Source organism: Canis lupus, chromosome 16 (genome assembly GCF_048164855.1).
Source record: "Canis lupus baileyi chromosome 16, mCanLup2.hap1, whole genome shotgun sequence".
Classification (NCBI taxonomy): domain Eukaryota; kingdom Metazoa; phylum Chordata; class Mammalia; order Carnivora; family Canidae; genus Canis; species Canis lupus.
The window spans coordinates 12,604,482-12,621,424 of NC_132853.1; the positions used below are offsets into that span (position 1 = coordinate 12,604,482).

The following is a 16,943-nucleotide window of genomic DNA, read 5'->3' on the forward strand; positions in this document are numbered from 1 at the left end:
GATGACAGGGCAGAAGCACTAAATACTGTTTAATTCCCCTCCCCCAGACTGCCTGTGGCCCTGCTCAGGGATGGGTCCTCTATAGTCACGGATTGGGCCATCGAGTCCGTGGGAATGCTCATGAGGCCTTGATCCTCCAGGGGCGTCATCATGGAGACCTCCAGCTCAGGGTCCATGAGTTGGGACTCCACCTGCACTGAGTGCAGGTCCATGTGATCTTCCTGGACCCCAAAGTGCCCCACCAACCTGCATGACACGGGCGGGGTCAGGCAGGCTGCAGGGAGGCCTGACCAGCCCCCAGCACAGGTCTCACGAGGCGCTGACCCCCCTCCCAGGGCAGGCCTGGCCCTAAAGTTAGACCTGCACCTCCTGGGGGGTCAGGACCTTGGGGGTAGGGAGGGGGCAGGACTACCTGGGGGGTCAGGACCTCCCAGGGGTGCAGGACCTCCCAGGGGCCAAGACCTCCCCAGGACACGGCGCACCCCTGAGGTCTTCTCATGAGGTCACTTACCTGCTGTCCCTGTGTCTGGGGCATGGCTCACTGGGATGGGGGGCGGGGAGAACAACAAAAGGAGGTGTGAATCCTGGAACAATGCAGCTGACCTCCAGAAGCCCACAAGTGCCCCCCAGCCCAACCTGGGAAATGGTGTCCCTCAGCTACCCATGATACCCCACCCAGGGGCAGAGGCCCCTCCCCCAGCACAGTCCCGTGGCCCTCAGCCACCCTCCTCACCCTGGGACTCACATACCTCTTGGCTCGCATGACACCGACTGCCACGATGACAAGGGCACAGAAGCAGCTGGCACTGATGCCCGCCAGCACCACGAGCAGGGCGATGAGGGCCTCACGGCTGAGGCCAAGGCTGCACTCGCAGTACGTCCCAGCTGCAGAGACAGGGCCCGTGTGGCCGAGGGGCCCTCGTCACCCGCCAGTGGAGGACCCCTAGGGCCGCCCCTCACCCGGGCGGCCACCAGAAGGACACGGGAGGGGCCCTGGCAGGGGCAGGGTTCAGGGACAGGAGGAGGCACCTGCAGTAGGGATAAGCAAAAGGGACAAACATATCAGGCCAAGGGGGCTGCCAACCAGGCAGGAGTCAGGCTGGGGACAGGGGGCCATGTCCAGCCCCCAACCCCACCACACACCTCTGGACGGAACCCATCGGAAGGTGCTGACCTCACAGTAGGGCTCTGGAGTGGAGCAGGTGGGGGCAGGGCTTCGGCTGGAGTTTCACTGGCGCTCAGGGGCTGGAGCGGAGGAGCCCTGGGCAGGTGGCCCTGGGCTGGGGCAGGTAGAGGGACAGGCGCCTGGCAGCCCCTTCTGAGTGCGCTGTTGGACCCAAGGCAGAGGCAAGGATGGGGCTGCTCTGGCCTCGGGGGATGGTGCTTCATGGGGAAGGGGATGGAGCCCATGCTGAGGCCCCTGGGACAGTGGGAACAGTGGCCTGAAAACCCTGGGGGGCCCACAGCAAGGCTACTGTTTCTCGGCTGGGACGGCGGGGGCTGCAACAGCTCAGCTGACCAATGTCATCGCCCTTCCCCCAGAGGCTGGGACAAGCAGGGGCCAAGGAGGGGTGAGCCCTGGACCTGTGCTCACCAGCCCCCCCACTGTGTGTGGGGGGTCCTCCGGGGAGGGTCCCACCGGCACCCCAGCTGTGCCCAGGTCCATCAACCCCCCAGGATAGGTGGGGAGCACTGCCCACAGGTCATCCCAGAACCATATCCTCAGTGCAGCTGCCTCAGAAGTGGCCACAGGCAGCACCTAAGGCTCCATCATGTGCCATCCCAACTTAGAGCCCTCCTGTCCCTCTGAGGGCTTCATCCCTGTGCACCTGCCTGCCACCCAGACAAGCGCTGCCTGAGGGACTCACCTGCAGGCTGGTACCTTCAGAGTTAACCTCAGAGTCCTCCCAGGCCTCCTGCACTGCCTCTCCACCCTGAGGTCTCCGCCCTCCTCCCCTAACACCCTAGCCAAGTAAACCACCCAGGCAGCAAGAGATGCCCCACCCACAGTGGACCCCACGGGGCACCAGGGGCAAGGGTGTGGAGGGCCCCCCCACCCCGCACCAGAGCCCTCAGGGACTGGCCAACAGTTTCAGGCACAGCTCTGTGCTTGTCAATGAATGCCATGACCCAAGACACAGTTTTACCAGGTTCGTCCCTAAAACAAGTCCAAAGGGACATGAAGCAGGTGTGCCTGTGGCCAGAAGCAGAAGCCGCCACCCTGCTGGGCCAGTCTGGCAGGTTTGCATCCTGGTAGGATGACAAAGGTACACTCAGCCCAGTGCCAGGTGCCCTTCTACGTGGAGGGAATGGAGGGTGTCAGAGCCTCCTGGGCCTCCACCAGAACGCAGAGGAAGGCGGGAAGCCCTCTTCCAGTGACGGCCAGCACAGTAGCCCTGGTGCTGGGCACAGCTCACGGGAGGGAGACACTGGCTGATAAGACTACATGCCTAGTTTCCACTTCGTCCTCCAAACCTGTAGTGAACCGCATACTCTGGGTAAGAAGGGGGAAGTCCCAGGAGAAGGCTGATGTCAGGGCCCTGCGCAGCAAAGTGGATGGGGGGAACCCAAGGGCGTGGGGGCTCCAGGCCTGGAAAGACACCCCGGGCAGGTGGGAGCAGACTGGTGGAGATTCATTCGAGCCCCTGCTGCCTGGGGGAACATCGCCACCCGGCACTGGAGGCTGTAGCCCTGGTGTGCAGGTCTGAAGGCCTCCAGCCTGGGTGGAGCCAACATCCCTGCCCCCCACCCACTTCCTGGGACCTCAGGGGCTGAGGCAGTGCCAGGCCCCCCAACCCTGTAGACAGGACCCTTTGTGCTACACTGGGAAGGCCTGGCTCCCAGGATTCTGCACCTGAGCTCCTGACCGTGTCTGAGAGCATGGAACCACCTTCTCTGTGAGCCACAGAGCTAGCCCCTCCATCCAGCAGAGGATGTTCAGCTGCCCACACATCTCACGCATTCCAATGATGTTGGTCCCAGCAACAGCCCCGGACCCTCAGATCAGGAAGAGGGCAAGTGACCCATAGGCTCCTTCCCAAGGGCAGTGAGGCCTGGGGCAGGAGGGCCCTGGTGTCCTCCTGCCTGAGCTGCAATTTCCCAGGTGGGCCTTCACCAGCTGCTGTAGCCTAGCAACACCCTTGTGCCAGGACTCCAGGGTTAGAGCCCAAGCACAGGTATGTAAGCCAGGACCAGACCTGGCCACTTGGGTTTCCCCTCACCTGCTCCCAGGAAGCAGGTCTGACTAAGTTGGGGTAAGGAGTCAGGTCTGGAGGGAGAACCTGGACCACAGGCCCATGATGAGCCCACAAAGCCACCAGGACAGGGAACGGATAGAGAACCATTTGCTTTACTCTGCACTCTGGGGGCTGGGCAGGGGCACCCACCCACCCATCTTCCCGGTGGGCACATCAGCTGCAGCTCTTGGGCAGGCGGTAGACGCCGGCTGAGTAGACGAGCTGCTGGTCTCGCACCTTCTTCTGCAGGAAGCCCTGAAGCTCCTGCAGATCGATCTCAGCCAGTGCGGGGCCGGTCACCACGAACATGCGCAGCATGCTGTAGATGCGCTCCAGCGACAGGCTCTCCAGATTGGTCAGCATGGCCTGGATGTATGTCCAAAAAAGCTGGGGAGACAGAGGCCAGGCCAGCTGTTAGGCCAGCACCCGCAGGGATGCCACCTGGCCAGGGGCCGACCCAGGCCACCATCCCCCACCGCAGCCACACCAGCAGCTCCTCCTCCTTCTGGTCGGCCTGGGAAGCCATGCCGGAGTCACTCTCCTCGTCGCTGTCGATGAGCACCATGCTGTCTCGGTCCTGGGGCCGCTCCTCTTCAACGACAGAGAAGGTCCCAGCAGGCTCCTCCCTCAGCACGCCCTGCTGCAACCACACGGACATCCGCCGCCGCAGCAGTGCCACAGGCATCTTCACCACCTTGCTCAGCTCCTCCAAGGTCCAGGTAGCTGTGTGGAGCAGCCAGGAGCACTGGACACACGGGGCAAGGCCAAGCTTCCCCCTGCCCCGTCAACACCCTCTCCCACAGCCTCCCGGCATCAGCCTGCTGGGAGGCATGGCTGGGACAGGCCAACTAGGGGTCAGCAGGCTCACCTTGGTCCTGGAAGTATAGCAAGACCACCGCCTGCACGGGAGTCACGGCTACAGACAGGGTGCGGTCAGCCAGCTCCACATCCATGGTCACCAAGCCCAGAGTATGCTTCCAACTGAGGGTCCGCATCGCCTGGGGAGGGCTGGCGTCAGCACAGGCGGTCCTGCAGGTCTGGCTGAGTCCAGCTCAGAGCCCCCTGACTTGCCCCTACCAGGCAGGTGGCAGCAGTGGGCAGAGTGGAGGACGGGGCTCCTGCCCTCTCAACCACCCCGGTCTAACAATGAGCACTGACCACCCAGGGAGGGCTACTGATAGAATCATGTGGTCTCCACAAAAGACATCCACATCTGAACCCCCAGGACCCCAAAGCATGACCTGAGCTGGAGACGGGGTTGTTGCAGATGGGCCCAGTTACGACGAGGTCAGCTGGAGTGCAGTGGGCCCTGATGGAACATGGTCAGTGTGCTCACAGGGCAGAGGGAGACAGAGTGAGGACAGACGCAGAGACTGCAGGGATGCAGCCACAAGTCAAGAGACACCAAGAAAGGCCTGCAATCCCCTCCCCTCCTCGCTGGGGGGGACAGGAAGGACCGTCCCACAGCCCTGCTGACACCCTGGTCTCTGCACTAGCCTGCAGAATGGAGGACAAGCTTGTTTTAAGGACTCCTGTTGTAGCACTGTGATAGCCCACACTTTCGTCCTGGGAAGGGGGTGCTGCTGTAGCAAATACCCAGGATGTGAGAGTCTATGGAGTGGGGCGACGGGCAGAGACTGGAAGAGCAGCAAGCACATGCTCACTGAAGAGACTGTTGGCAGGAACGCGGCCAGGAACATGGTGAGGTGTCCACGTGAGGAGGTAGCTGCAGCAATGGAGGAATTGTGACCCTGCCAGCTAGTGGCAGAGCCCTATGTGAGCACGACGGATGGAGGAAAGTGTAAGAGCGGCCTCCCAGCAGCACACAAGAGGCCGGACTGTGCAGGGGAGCTAGCAGGCGGGCCCGGACGCTGCCCCTGCTCTGTGCGCGCTGGAGATGGAGCCCAGAGTACACCAGAGACCTGGACTCTGACGCTAGAGCTGACTAGTGGCTCCAGAAGAGCCAGGACAGAGACGGGCTGTCCAGAGAGGGGGTGTGTGAGGGCCCGTGGCCTGGAGGCCGTGTGTTTTAAGAGGCCCGGTGGGCAGGCTGAGGCAAGAAGAATCCTCCCCTGGAGCCTCCAGAGACTGCAGCCCTACAATCCATAACTCGATTTTGCCAGAACTAAGACAATAAATCTGCACTGTTTTAAGCCCCTCGTGGTACCTCGTTCTGGCAGCCCCAGGACCCTGACACAGTCAAGTGCTAAGAGTCTGTCTGCAACCCCTGAGCTCTAAAGGTGGAGACAATAGTGAACCCAACTTTGCAGAGAGAAAATGGGAGCAGAGTACAGCTTGCCCAGGTCACAACCCACAGAGTCATGGACAGGCTCTCTGGTTCCAAGGCCACCACTCCAGCCTGCAGCAGGGAAAACATGAGGCTCAGCAACAGAAAGCATAGCAGTAAGCACAGCTGAGGACACTCTGGCTGCACGGCCACCCACACATGTCCAGCATGACCATCAGGCCAAGATTCAGCTGGTGGGAGGCAGAGGTATGTGGTCACAGCCCTGACACAGCCATGCGGCCTGCCTCTGCCCCACCAGCATCCAGTTGGAGTTAAGACAAAGCACGCTGCAACATGGCCATCACATAAGGCCCATCAGGCCTAAGCAGAAAGACGTGGCTGAGCCACTCCTGGGACTCATGGCAAGGCCTCAGTGGGAGGTCTCAGGGCCTCTCCTGGCAGTGGCTACAAGCCATCAAGGCAGCCAGAAGGCAGGGAGCACAAAGATGCCCTACCCAGGGAGGAGTGGGTGTAGTGCCAGGAGGCTCCAGAGCGAGCACCCCACCATGGTCAGGCACAGAAGCCACAGGGTGGTCCAGTGGCCCAGCAGGAGCCAACAGGAGCTGCACAGACCCTTGCAGTCTTGTGCAGTGCTACCCTGAATATGGTCCCCGCTCTGGCCTCCTCCCTGCAGAGTGCCTAGCCTTACCCTTGCCTGTCTCTGAAAGGAAGCCCTTGCCTGTCTCTGAAAGGAAGCCCTCCTCCTTGCCTGTCTCTGAAAGGAAGCCCTCCTCCCTCCACAACTAGTTCCCCTAGCCTAGAACAACAGATTTGGAGAACCCATTGTCCCTCCCATGACCTGGCTCTGCTTCTCCCCCACCTCTCCCCACCCCAGCCCACTGTCTCCCTCCCAGGGCTCTGTCCTGAGGGCTCCTCAAGCCCTAGCTGCTGGCCCATCTTTGGAGGTGTTCCAGATGCTCCCAGGGCTCAGGCTCTGCTGCCCAGACACCTTCCACACTCATCCTCTGCTGTGGAACCCAGTGGCCCCTCAGGCCCCACAATCCCAGAACCTGCTTCACCAGTCCCCAGAAACCCAGGATGGGCACCCGAGCTCCCCACTCTCCCCAGACATGTCCCCACTGAGCCACCCCTACAAAGAAGGGCTCTTTGTGCCATCACTCTCTGCCCACACTAGGCTCCACCTGCACACACCTGCCACCTGCACTCCCAACCCAGGACTGCTGGGCCCAGCCCCATCCCTGACCACCCCACACACCTTGCAGTGTCCTCCTCCCGTGCTGAGACCCATGCCCTCAGGGCCCCAACAGCAGACAGCACAGCCCTGGTCCTCTAGCGTCCTGGGACCTGGGGAAGCAGCTTCTAGGGAAGCAAGCTGGGCAGTGGCAGAGACAGGGCAGGGTCACGGGAGTCAAATAGCTCATGGGCAATGTGAAGACCTCCTGGAGGCAGACACAGCTCCCTAACTCTCCCCAGGACAAGCCGAGCATGCCAGCTCCTGGTTCTAAGATGGCAGAGAGTAGGCAGTAGAAGAGGAAGCCCAGAAGGGGGGCGGGGAGAGCGTGAGCAATGTGGCCCTTTGGCTAGCATGGTACAGGGAAGCACATAGGCACACGTGGACAAGCTCCTGAGAGACAAGGGGAGCAGAATGTGGGCCCACCCTCTCGCCTACCCCCGACACAGAGGCACGTGAGGTGTCCGGAAACGACTGCAGGGATGGGTCACACCCTGCTTCTGCTGCACAGCATGGTTGGCAGGGTCCACCTGCCCCAGGGTTCCCACCACAGGGAGATGTGGACAGTACCTTCAGCTTCTCATACTTCTTGCAGTAGACCTCAAGGGCCTCCCTGATGTCCTCAGGGACTTCCAGCTTCTCATCCTTGAAGGGGGGCCAGAACTCACTGGAGAGGATGACAGCATAGACCCCAAAAGGTGGCTGCTCCTCTGCGGGCCGCTTCTCATCCTCTTCACGAATGTTGGCATTGATGCGACGGGAATCTGCCATGTCCTGGAGAAGAGAAAGGAGGCAGGTGTCCCAAAGGGCCCAGGATAGGGCTAGGGGTGAGGCTGGGCCACATGGGCGGGGAGCCCTGGGGGCCCACCTTCAGCATGACCTCGCAGAAGTGCATCGGAGCCTCGCCAAAGCGCAGCTTCAGCAGTTCCACGTTGCGGATCTCCCTAGAAAGACGCATCTCTGAGGGGATGTGGCGTGCAAGCAGCAGCTACGGCAAAGTGCCAAATGCCTCCCAGAGAGGCTGCATGGGCGCACTCCCCACCAGGGCAGGGCCACTCCCAGGCCAAGAGGAGGGGTAGGAAGTGCAGCTCCAGCCATGGAGACCTGGGGCCTGCTCTATCCCAGCCTAGCGCCACCCCCTCACTGCCCCTGGCCTCCCCAAACCCCTGGCTGAGCTCAGGCCGGTCCTTGCTTGGCATCCCTGATGCCCCTCCCTCAGAAGCAGGGCAGGCAGCAGCTTGCAGGCCTCACCGCTCAGGACTGAAGCTGAACTGGTGCAGGAGGCGGTCAGCCAGCAGTGAGCGGTACTCGTTGATAAAGAGATCCTTGCTGCCGTAGATGCTGACCAGGAGACTGATGATGTCCGAGGAGCGCCGCTTGGAGCTGGACTTCCCTGCACAGCAGAGAGGGAGTGCCATCTGTGCTCAAGCAGGGCCCACCCTGCCCAGCCTGTGAGGCCCAGGCTCAGATCCCAGCTTGGGGGCAGGGTGGGCAGTGTATAGGCTGCCTGGGAACCCGCTCTTCCAGCAACCGGGCTGGGGACAGGCCACTGTGGGCCCACTCAAGCTGGCTGAAGCATTCGGGGGAACAGGTAGGGTAGGATGAGGCCAGATGACCCCCCGCAAACCTCAGGGCATGGTGAAAACCAACTAGAGGCCTGAACCCTCCCCCACAGTCCAGGGCCTGGCAGGGCTGGTGGGCACTGACCTGGATCGGCATCCACGGGGTCAGGGACCCAGTCCTCAGGCTCGCCAGAGTCATCCTCGCTGTCCTGACCAGTCTCCAGGCTCGCCGGATCGGTCTTGGACAGCTCAACAGCCAAGTCCCCTGTCCCGTCCGAGTCCCCTGTCAGCCCAGCCACAATCTGCCGCACAGTATCCTCCCGTGTCCTGCCAAATATGAGCATTGCTGGCCCTCACGGCACCTCTCCCTGCTCTCCATACTAGCCCACACCACCCTATCTCCTCGCCCAGCAGCCAGTGCCTATTGGCCACGTGCTTAAGCTGAGTTTACCAAATTTTGTCTCAAAGGATAATAACGATAGTGAAAATAACTAAAAACCCACCATCTTCCAGGAGCACCAAGAATTGAAATAAGACACAACCAGGGTGCGTGGGGGGCTCAGGAGGTGAAGCACCTGCCTTCAGCTCAGATCATGATCCCGAGGTCCTGGGATCAAGTCCTGCATCAGGCTCCCTGCTCAGCAGGGAGTCGGTTTCTCCCTCTGCCCTCCCCTGCTGCTGTGCGCGCGTTCTCTCTCACTCAAAGTAAATAAAATCCTTTTTTCTTAAGATTTTATTTACTAACGAGAGACAGAGACACAGGGAGAGGCACAAGCAGGCTCGATATGGGACTTGATCCCAGGACCCTGGGGTCACACCCTGTGCTAAAGACAGACCCTCAACCACTGAGCCGTACAGATGCTCCCATAGAAATAAAATCTTAAAAAAAAAGGAAAAGTAAGAAAACCAGGCCCTTCACAACCAAGAGATGGTAAACGTGAGTCAGGGCAGCTCCGGATGCCTCCCAGCCCCAGCCCTGAGCCTCCACTGCCCCAGGCGTTTCTGGGCAGCTGTACCACAGTACCTATTCAACACAATCTTTGACAGACCACCCAACAGCCTCTGCTCCTCGTCAGCCTGGGGGCCTGTCCAGCAAGGCAAAGCTGAGCGGGGGCCTCTCTGTGCTGGGAGAAGGGGAGGAGGATGGAGAGCAGGGATGCAAGGGGGGCCCCCCCAGTGTCTGCACACAGGTGGTGGCACTGGGCAATAGGTACAGGAGGGAGCCCTGGCCAGGCCATGTGGCCCTACAGGAAGGACAGAGTGTCCCTGGTGTTTCAAAGGCACAGGGACCCAGGAGGAGCATGGCTGCACAAATGGGTCCAGGAGACAAATGCTCCAGGTTGGAGCAGCTCCCTGGGGCTCACCTGCGGTACTCACCTCAGGTAGCGGCGAATGGGCTCACAAGCCACCTCCAGGATAACCATGGAAGGGTCCAGCACACGCAGGGCCTTGATGGCAGATATGTAGAGGGTGATGATGTCACATGTGTTGACACCTGCGGCCAGGATGGAGGACGGCAGTCACCACAGTACCCAGGACTTGTGGTTCCACGAGCAAGCAGCTGCGCCCTGGCTGGGCAGGCTTCAGGTTGTCTGTGTGACCTCCCTCCTCAGGACACCAGTGTGACATGCAGGAAGTAGCCTCCTCCCCGCCAACTCTCAGGTGCTCTCCCCAGAATTTTCCGAGATCCAAGCCCCCCCTCACTGGGTGGTCTGTTCTGAAGAGATCACATACCCCACCTGCCCTGAGGTCACACCCATCATTTCCTGTGACTCCCTCCAAGGGAAGATAAAGTGGAGTGCCCTGACCCTCCTAAGGGCTGCGTAAACCTGCTCCCTACACAGGCCCTGGGCTGGGGAGGCTGGACTCTCAGCCAGCAGCTTCAGCACCTGGATGGAGGAGCCGTGTCTCCAGGGCAGCCTTAAGGGACAGGAGCAGCTGCTGCCTCTGATCGGTCCTCTCCAGGCAGTACTTAAGGTCCTCAATGGCTGGCCGGGAGTCTGGGAAGTCTGTAGGAAGAGTACCAGCCTTTGTACATGCATGCAAATACCCAAACACACAGATGCCAGCACCCACATGCTGTGCACACAAGACACAAGGTCAGCGGAGCCCAGAGGGTAAGCAGCTGCACCTCCACTCTGGAACACCGAGAGACATCTGTTAGGTGCTTCAGGTCATCCTTGTGCCTATGCGTGCCCATCGTCCACCCCCACCCCCAACCCCGTGGTGCAGAAGGACAGAGCAGACATGAGGCTGAGAGGATGAGAGTGGACATTTCTGATGTCCCACCACACCACCCTGACCCAGACACTGAGCTGAGGTAGCCCATGCTGGTGGACGCCACAGTCCCCAGTGCCCCTCACTGCCTGCAAGATCTGAAGGGCAAAGGCCCAGGAAAGGTGGGCTACTGCAGTGGGCAGGGGGCCAACCTCGGATGATGCTGAAGAGCTCCTCGATGCGTAGGCTGGCATAGATACGGTAGAAGAACCTTTGCACGTGGCAGCGCCAGCGACGGAGTGTGTTGCCAGCCTCAGGGGATGCAGGCCTGGCTGGGCCATCCTGCAGGAATACCTTGCCCAGCCAGCCGACCACCCTCTCGATCCACTGTTGGAAGGTATGGGGAGGTAAGGAGCTGAGCCCCAGTCTGACGTGGACCAGAGGCCAGGAGAAGCTACACAGCGGCCCACCCTGCAGCCAGCCCTGGGGAGCCCCCAAGCCGCCTGCTCTGGAGTAGGATAGTAAGCCCAAAGGAGGCCTCCCAGGCCTCCCCTCAATGTGCCCCCACACCCTAAGACCTCAGTGCCCAGGCTTATCTCTGGCAATGGTGGGCCTGATGCAGGGCACGGAGAGAGTGCTCACCTCTGACTCGGTAGACAGACTCCCGGGGGCCACGCATCTGACTGGCCCCATCGTGTGCAGACAACGTGAGGACCATTCTGAACGCATGTACATTTATAGGCAACATGGCCATGTGGACCCCAGGATGAGTACATTCCCCCATAAACTATATAGCCACAGATAAACGTCTGGGTGCTCTGTTACATGGGAGCAACACAGGTACCCCAGCCAGGCCTCTGGGCTCACACCCACGTGAGACCACTGCCACAGAAGTACTTGCTTTGAATCCCCATCACAGCTAGGCTGCATTCTCAGGCAGAAGAAAACAGGCAAGAAATAAGAGCAGGCTGGACAGTCCCTTGTGGTTGGGCCTATCACCTCCACAACCTGGGGAGTCCAGAACAGAGCCCCAGACCATGCTCCAACCACATGGGTGCCAAGACCCTCACTGGGACACCCCAAACCTTGGCACAGCCTCCAGCAAAGTGACTCTGCACAGACTGTGCTGAGCATGGCACGGGGGGTCTCTTGCTGTCAGTAGGGCCAGCCTCCACTCAGCACCAAGACAGCTTCCACCACCCTCCAGGTCTTGGTTCACCCATCTCCATACACTCTCGCCGCTTCTAAAACCAGGGGGTGAGACACCTGGGTGGCTCAGTGGTTGAGTGTCTGCCTTCAGCCCAGGGCATGATCCTGCAGTCCCGGGATCGAGTCCCACATCAGGGTCCCTGCATGGAGCCTGCTTCTCCCTCTGCCTGTGTCTCTGCCTATCTCTCTCTGTGTCTCTCATGATAAATGAATAAAATCCTTAAAAAAAATAAAAAATAAAAAAATAAAACCAGGGGTCAGGTTTGCTAGAAACCTATTCTACAGTCCGCAGGGGATAGGGCCTAAGAGGCTGTCCTTACCTTGTGGAACTCACGCAGGAAGGAGCGCTCATACTCGCCCCGGCAGCGGTCCTCCATCCTCTCCCTGGTCACCTGGTGCAGGGTGGTGGTCACAGCCTCGGCACTGACCCGCTCCAACAGACTGAGCCTGTGTCTGGAGGAGAGCCCTGCCCGTGGAGCACATAAAACATAATCCTTTCCCCCACCTCCCATGCCCTCTATAACAAAGGCTTCAAATAAGCTGCTGGGAGGACACAGCCCTGCCCTCCCCAGCTGACTTCCCTGACTGGGCTGACACCCTGGCCTTCCCTGTGTGTGTGGTGGGTGTGGCTCTCAGGGCCAAAGCCTCATCTCCCAAATGTGACTCTGAAACAATAGCTAAACACATCCCTGTCCTGGTCACATGTATAGAAGTCCTCAGTTATGCCTTTTGGTGCAAACCCTGGTCAGCAATGGCAAAGGGAGTCAAGAGGCGAGGAGAAAGCATGTTTCTGTGTCTGAGATGAACCCAGTGAAAGCCATTCAGGGCTCCCTGACCCCTGCCAGCAACAGGACCACTCCCTAACAGCTGCACTGCTGTTGCTTCACTCAATGAGACAAAATTGTTATAAGCAACCACAAAGGACAAAAGGTCAACAGGTCAGAACCTGGCTTTAATAACAACAAAACCCTTTCCTCTTTAAAGACTGGAAAGGGCAGCCCTGGTGGCTCAGCGGTTTAGTGCCGTCCTCAGCCCAGGGCCTGATCCTGGAGACCTGGGATCGAGTCCCACGTCAGGCTCCCTTCATGGAGCCTGCTTCTCCCTCTGCTTCTCTCTCTCTCTGTATCTCTCATGAACTAATAAAAAAAAAAAAAAAAAAAAAAACTGGAAAGACAATCTGCTTGCCAGCATGTTGGCCTAATCCCCAGCTCGTCCTGGAAAGCATAAAAAAAAAATCTCTCTTTTTTTTTTTTTTGCAATTATAGGAGAGGATAACTATCTTCCCTTCCCTGGAGAGCCTACAGAAGACACAGCAGACTTGTATGTGACCGGAAATCTGGAATCACATAGGGTCTTGGTGTGCACGCAGTGTGAAACCTGAGATTAGCGTGAGTGGCAGAGATACTTGTTCTTTTTATCCAGGACAAAGAGTATAAATTCACAGCACAGGGACCCTGGGGACTGTCCCTTTGTAATGTCCAGGACTGTCAGGGCAGAGATGCCCCCCTCCCCAGAGCCAGCTCACCAGCTTTCTGAAGAGGCCGCTGGACGCAGGAAAGTAATCTAGAGTCAAGAAGAACAGGGAAATGGCCACAGCCACAAGTACTCACAGGACCTGGCTGAGCTGGTGAAACTGCTCCAGGGCCTGGCGGCACCAGCATTGCTGTTTGTCACTGCCACACCCCGCACACAGGGGGCTCTGCAGAAGTCTGTAGTACCGCCGGCGGGCGTACCTGCTGTCCAACTCCCCCTCTAGTTCCGGGTCTGTGCCCCCTTCCCCCTTCCTCTTACTCTGCATGTAGACTCTCAAAAACCGCCCGTAGAGGCGCTGAATCATCTCCTGAAACATTCTGGGAGTGGAAAAGAACAGGACGCCCCGCAAGGTGGTATGGACTTTCTCCCGAAGCCCCTGAGCGCCTGCGCCCATCAGCAAGCCCAGGCGAGTCCACTTCTCCAGCAGCTCCAGGCTACGCAGGTAGGGGTCCAGGCGACTCTCCAGCAGGCCGAAGGCGTCAAGGAGCAGCAGAAGGCACTGGGGCTCGTCCGCACAGTTCTCACGCTGGGAGATGGTATTCCAGAACTCGAGCGAGATGTGGGCCTGCAGGTCGTTCTGCAGCACCTCCACAAACCACTCCTCCAGCACCGAGTGCAAGCCGTGGCCCCTCAACACCTCCACCGCCGCCCGGAGCTCCTCCTCCTTCGGCGGCACCGCACCGCTGGTGCGGGAGGACGCCTGCGGTGCAGAAAACCGTGAGAAGGGAACGCGGAGGGACGCGGAAAGCGCGGGGACGGACGGGGAGCAGTGGGGAAGGGACGCAGCGGAGGGGAGGCTGCGGCCGACGCCAGGTAGGGGCTGTCCGGGAGCACAACGCCCACCCGGCGGACGTCCCAGGGACCCCGCGCGGGCCCGCTGCCCTCTCCCGGGGCCTCACCAGTCCGAGCGCGGCCGGCGGCACTAGCCCGGTGCTCACGGTGTTCCAGGCCAGCAACAGCTCCTGTGCGGGCCCGGGGTCGCCGTCGCGCCCCGCCGCCGCCATCTGCGCGGCCCCCTCCAGGTCCCCCGAGCTCCGGGTGCGGCGCGCGGCGATGACGCACACGAGCGGCGCGCAGCGGTGACGTTTCGGAGGGCGCGCCGTCGGACGCACCGCGCAGGCGGGAGCGGCGATGCAGTAGCGGCGGTTGGGGTGGTCGCGGCCTGGGCGGTCACCATGACCCAGCAGGGCGCAGCGCTGCAGAATTATAACAACGAACTGGTCAAGTGTGAGCGGCCTCGCGGCGGGGTCCGCCTGGTGGGCTGGGAGGGCGCGGGGCTCGCCGGCCTGCGGGTCCAGGCGGTGGCGGGCCTGCCGCGCGTGGCCCAACGGGCTGCACCGTCCGTGCGTGGGGCCTCGGCCGGGACGGCGCCGGGGGCCTTGCGGGCGAGCCAGGGGGACAGCCGCTGTGCCGCTCGCCCGGGCGCCGGGTATCTGCGCAGTGAGGGGCAGAGCGGAAGGGGAGAGCGTGCACCGCCTCCCGCCCCCCGCACGGTCCAGGGTGCGAGGGGTGCGCACCGTCCAGTGCACCGGGCACGCTCCAGAGTGGGAGGGGTGCTGTGCTCCCTCCTGCCCTGGGTCCACAGCGTGTGCCCTCCCGCTCGCCCATCCCAGGCATCGAGGAGTTGTGCCAGAAGCGGGAGGAGTTGTGCCGGCAGATCCAGCAGGAGGAAGACGAGAAGCAGCGGCTGCAGAATGAAGTGAGGCAGCTGACCGAGAAACTGGCTCGCGTCAACGAGAACCTGGCCCGCAAGATTGCCTCTAGAAACGAGTTTGACCGGACCATCGCGGAGACAGAAGCCGCCTACCTCAAGGTGAGGCTGGGGCCCCGGGGGAGTCTAGGGCCGGCCAAACGCAGGGGCGACAGGATCCCGGTTAGGTGTCAGTGAGGCTGTCGGGGGCCTGGCAGGTCAGGAGTCCTGTTTTCTGCACCATTGTCCTCCCAGACCATGAGCAAAGAGCGGCCCCGGGCTCAGCTAACCTAGACTGGCTTCCCTGGGGTGCGAGGAAGGGGCTTTGGGCTAGTCTTAGGGGGAACGGGCCCTGCTGACCCTGTCTGACCTGCCCTTCAGGGGCTTCATTGCACTGCTGCCCCACAGCTCAGTGCTGGCGAGGAGTGGTGGTGACCATCCTACGTCTGTTTCCAGATCCTGGAGAGCTCGCAGACTCTGCTTAGTGTCCTGAAGAGGGAAGCTGGGAACTTGACCAAGGCCACAGCCTCAGAGCAGAAGAGCAGCGGAGCTAAGGACAGCTGATGGGGCCGTTCTGGGGAGGGGCCTGCCTCTACTGTGCCCGGCAGTGGCTGGGCCTCCGACTATCCTCAGCGTCTTTACTCTTCTTGGCACCAGCTGCCCCCTTTCAGTGTCTCAGGTACCAAGAGGCTGTTGCCAAGCTCCACCTGCCCCAGGTGACAAGGAAACCTCTGGGCACGTCCCGGCCTTGTACTCATGCAGGACTTGGGGAGTGCAGGCTCTGGGTCAGTTCTGTTCAGGGCCTGAGGTCGCCACCACCCCCCATCCCGGTGCTGCCAGAAAGGCCCTGCTCCCTTGTCTCCACACCATGAGAGTGGCCTCACCTTGCTGCCCCAGCCAGGGAAGTGGGCAAAGGGCAGGGGCCCTGCACCTCAGAGCTTGTCCTGGTGGCATGTGACTGTCAATAAAGCTTAGGTTTGTAAAGATGCCCTGTGGCCTGTGCCTGGAGTGCAGAACTGCTGGACACCTCCGGAATGAATGAATATGAGCCCCTGCCCAGCTGGGTATGGTTCATCCTTGGATGAGGGAAGCCTGGACTGGCTTTCCCTGTGCTTTTGAAAAGAGTTGAAGGTATCCTTGAGCATCTCCCGAGACCTTGTCCCCCACCCTTTCTCCCCACCAGGGCTGCTGGCCTCTGGTCCCCAACTGCACTTAACCTACTGCCCTGGAGGTATTCTGCCCATAGCTCCCAGTCCGTGCTGTTCCCTATTACCCAGCACGAGGTCTGGCCCACAAGGATGCCCTCTTTTTCACCCATCCTCCAGGCAGGCCTGTGCCCCAGCTTCAAGGTTCTTTCTTTCTTTCTTTCTTTTTTTTTTTAAGATTTTATTTATTCATGAGAGACAGAAAAGAAGAGACATAGGTAGAGGAAGAAGCAGGCTCAGTGCAGGGAGCCCGATGTGGGACTCAATCCTGGAACTCCAGGATCCTGCCCTAAGCCGAAGGCAGATGCTCAACCACTGAGCCACCCAGGTGTCCCCCCAGCTCCAGGATTCTAAACTGCTCGGCCCAGTGGCACCACTGCCTCCCACCGTTCCTGGTCACACCAAGCATTCCCACCACCGCCTTCCATGCAGCCTGGGCCCAGCCCTGCATCCCGTGTCCCCTCTGGGACTGTCTCTGGTATCCTGCTAGGCCCTATGAGGGGGTCCCTGCAGCTACTGCTGGGAGGGGCTAGGCAGGTTTAAGAAGTACGTATTCTTTGAGAGAGTCTGGAAAAACCTGGGCCCACTCCACCCAGGAAAAGACCCTAAAGACCGTCCCATCCTTTCCAAGCTTGGCCAAGCAGCATTTCTTATGGGCTTGACTCTTCAGGAAGGAGTCGCTTGTGTTTGGTGCCTCGACTGTAAGCAGCCCCAGCTCCCAGCTCCAGGCTGCTCCTGAGCAGGGGCTCTGCATCTCCTGTCACTGCTCAGGATCTGCTGGGTCCTGTCAGCCGCTAGCACCAACCGCAGGG

At 60.5% G+C, this 16,943-nt stretch overlaps 3 protein-coding genes and 1 long non-coding RNA gene across 4 annotated transcripts; 2 read left to right on the forward strand and 2 right to left on the reverse strand.

The window, feature by feature from the left end:
• Positions 1 to 2: 2 nt before the first annotated feature.
• On the reverse strand, positions 3 to 1,150 carry TMEM210 (transmembrane protein 210). Its single transcript, XM_072778845.1, has 4 exons — positions 1,030 to 1,150; positions 750 to 885; positions 512 to 541; positions 3 to 246 (listed from the first exon to the last, which is right to left on the reverse strand). Exons 1-4 carry the CDS (start codon positions 1,115 to 1,117, stop codon positions 30 to 32), a joined length of 471 nt encoding a protein of 156 aa, XP_072634946.1. The 5' UTR covers positions 1,118 to 1,150; the 3' UTR covers positions 3 to 29.
• Positions 1,151 to 1,353: 203 nt separating this feature from the next.
• Positions 1,354 to 7,259, forward strand: LOC140606042 (uncharacterized). The gene is made up of 2 exons (XR_012008500.1): positions 1,354 to 2,498; positions 3,486 to 7,259. It is a non-coding gene; the product is annotated as an uncharacterized lncRNA (long non-coding RNA).
• ANAPC2 (anaphase promoting complex subunit 2) lies at positions 3,332 to 14,563 on the reverse strand. The gene is made up of 13 exons (XM_072778842.1): positions 14,136 to 14,563; positions 13,314 to 13,936; positions 12,024 to 12,156; positions 10,707 to 10,881; positions 10,167 to 10,286; positions 9,655 to 9,772; positions 8,423 to 8,604; positions 7,967 to 8,108; positions 7,584 to 7,659; positions 7,286 to 7,489; positions 4,105 to 4,234; positions 3,724 to 3,959; positions 3,332 to 3,623 (listed from the first exon to the last, which is right to left on the reverse strand). The coding sequence occupies exons 1-13, from the start codon at positions 14,238 to 14,240 to the stop codon at positions 3,411 to 3,413; spliced, it is 2,457 nt and encodes an 818-aa protein (XP_072634943.1). The 5' UTR covers positions 14,241 to 14,563; the 3' UTR covers positions 3,332 to 3,410.
• Positions 14,306 to 15,913, forward strand: SSNA1 (SS nuclear autoantigen 1). The gene is made up of 3 exons (XM_072778846.1): positions 14,306 to 14,463; positions 14,850 to 15,049; positions 15,383 to 15,913. Exons 1-3 carry the CDS (start codon positions 14,412 to 14,414, stop codon positions 15,488 to 15,490), a joined length of 360 nt encoding a protein of 119 aa, XP_072634947.1. The 5' UTR covers positions 14,306 to 14,411; the 3' UTR covers positions 15,491 to 15,913.
• Positions 15,914 to 16,943: the final 1,030 nt, after the last annotated feature.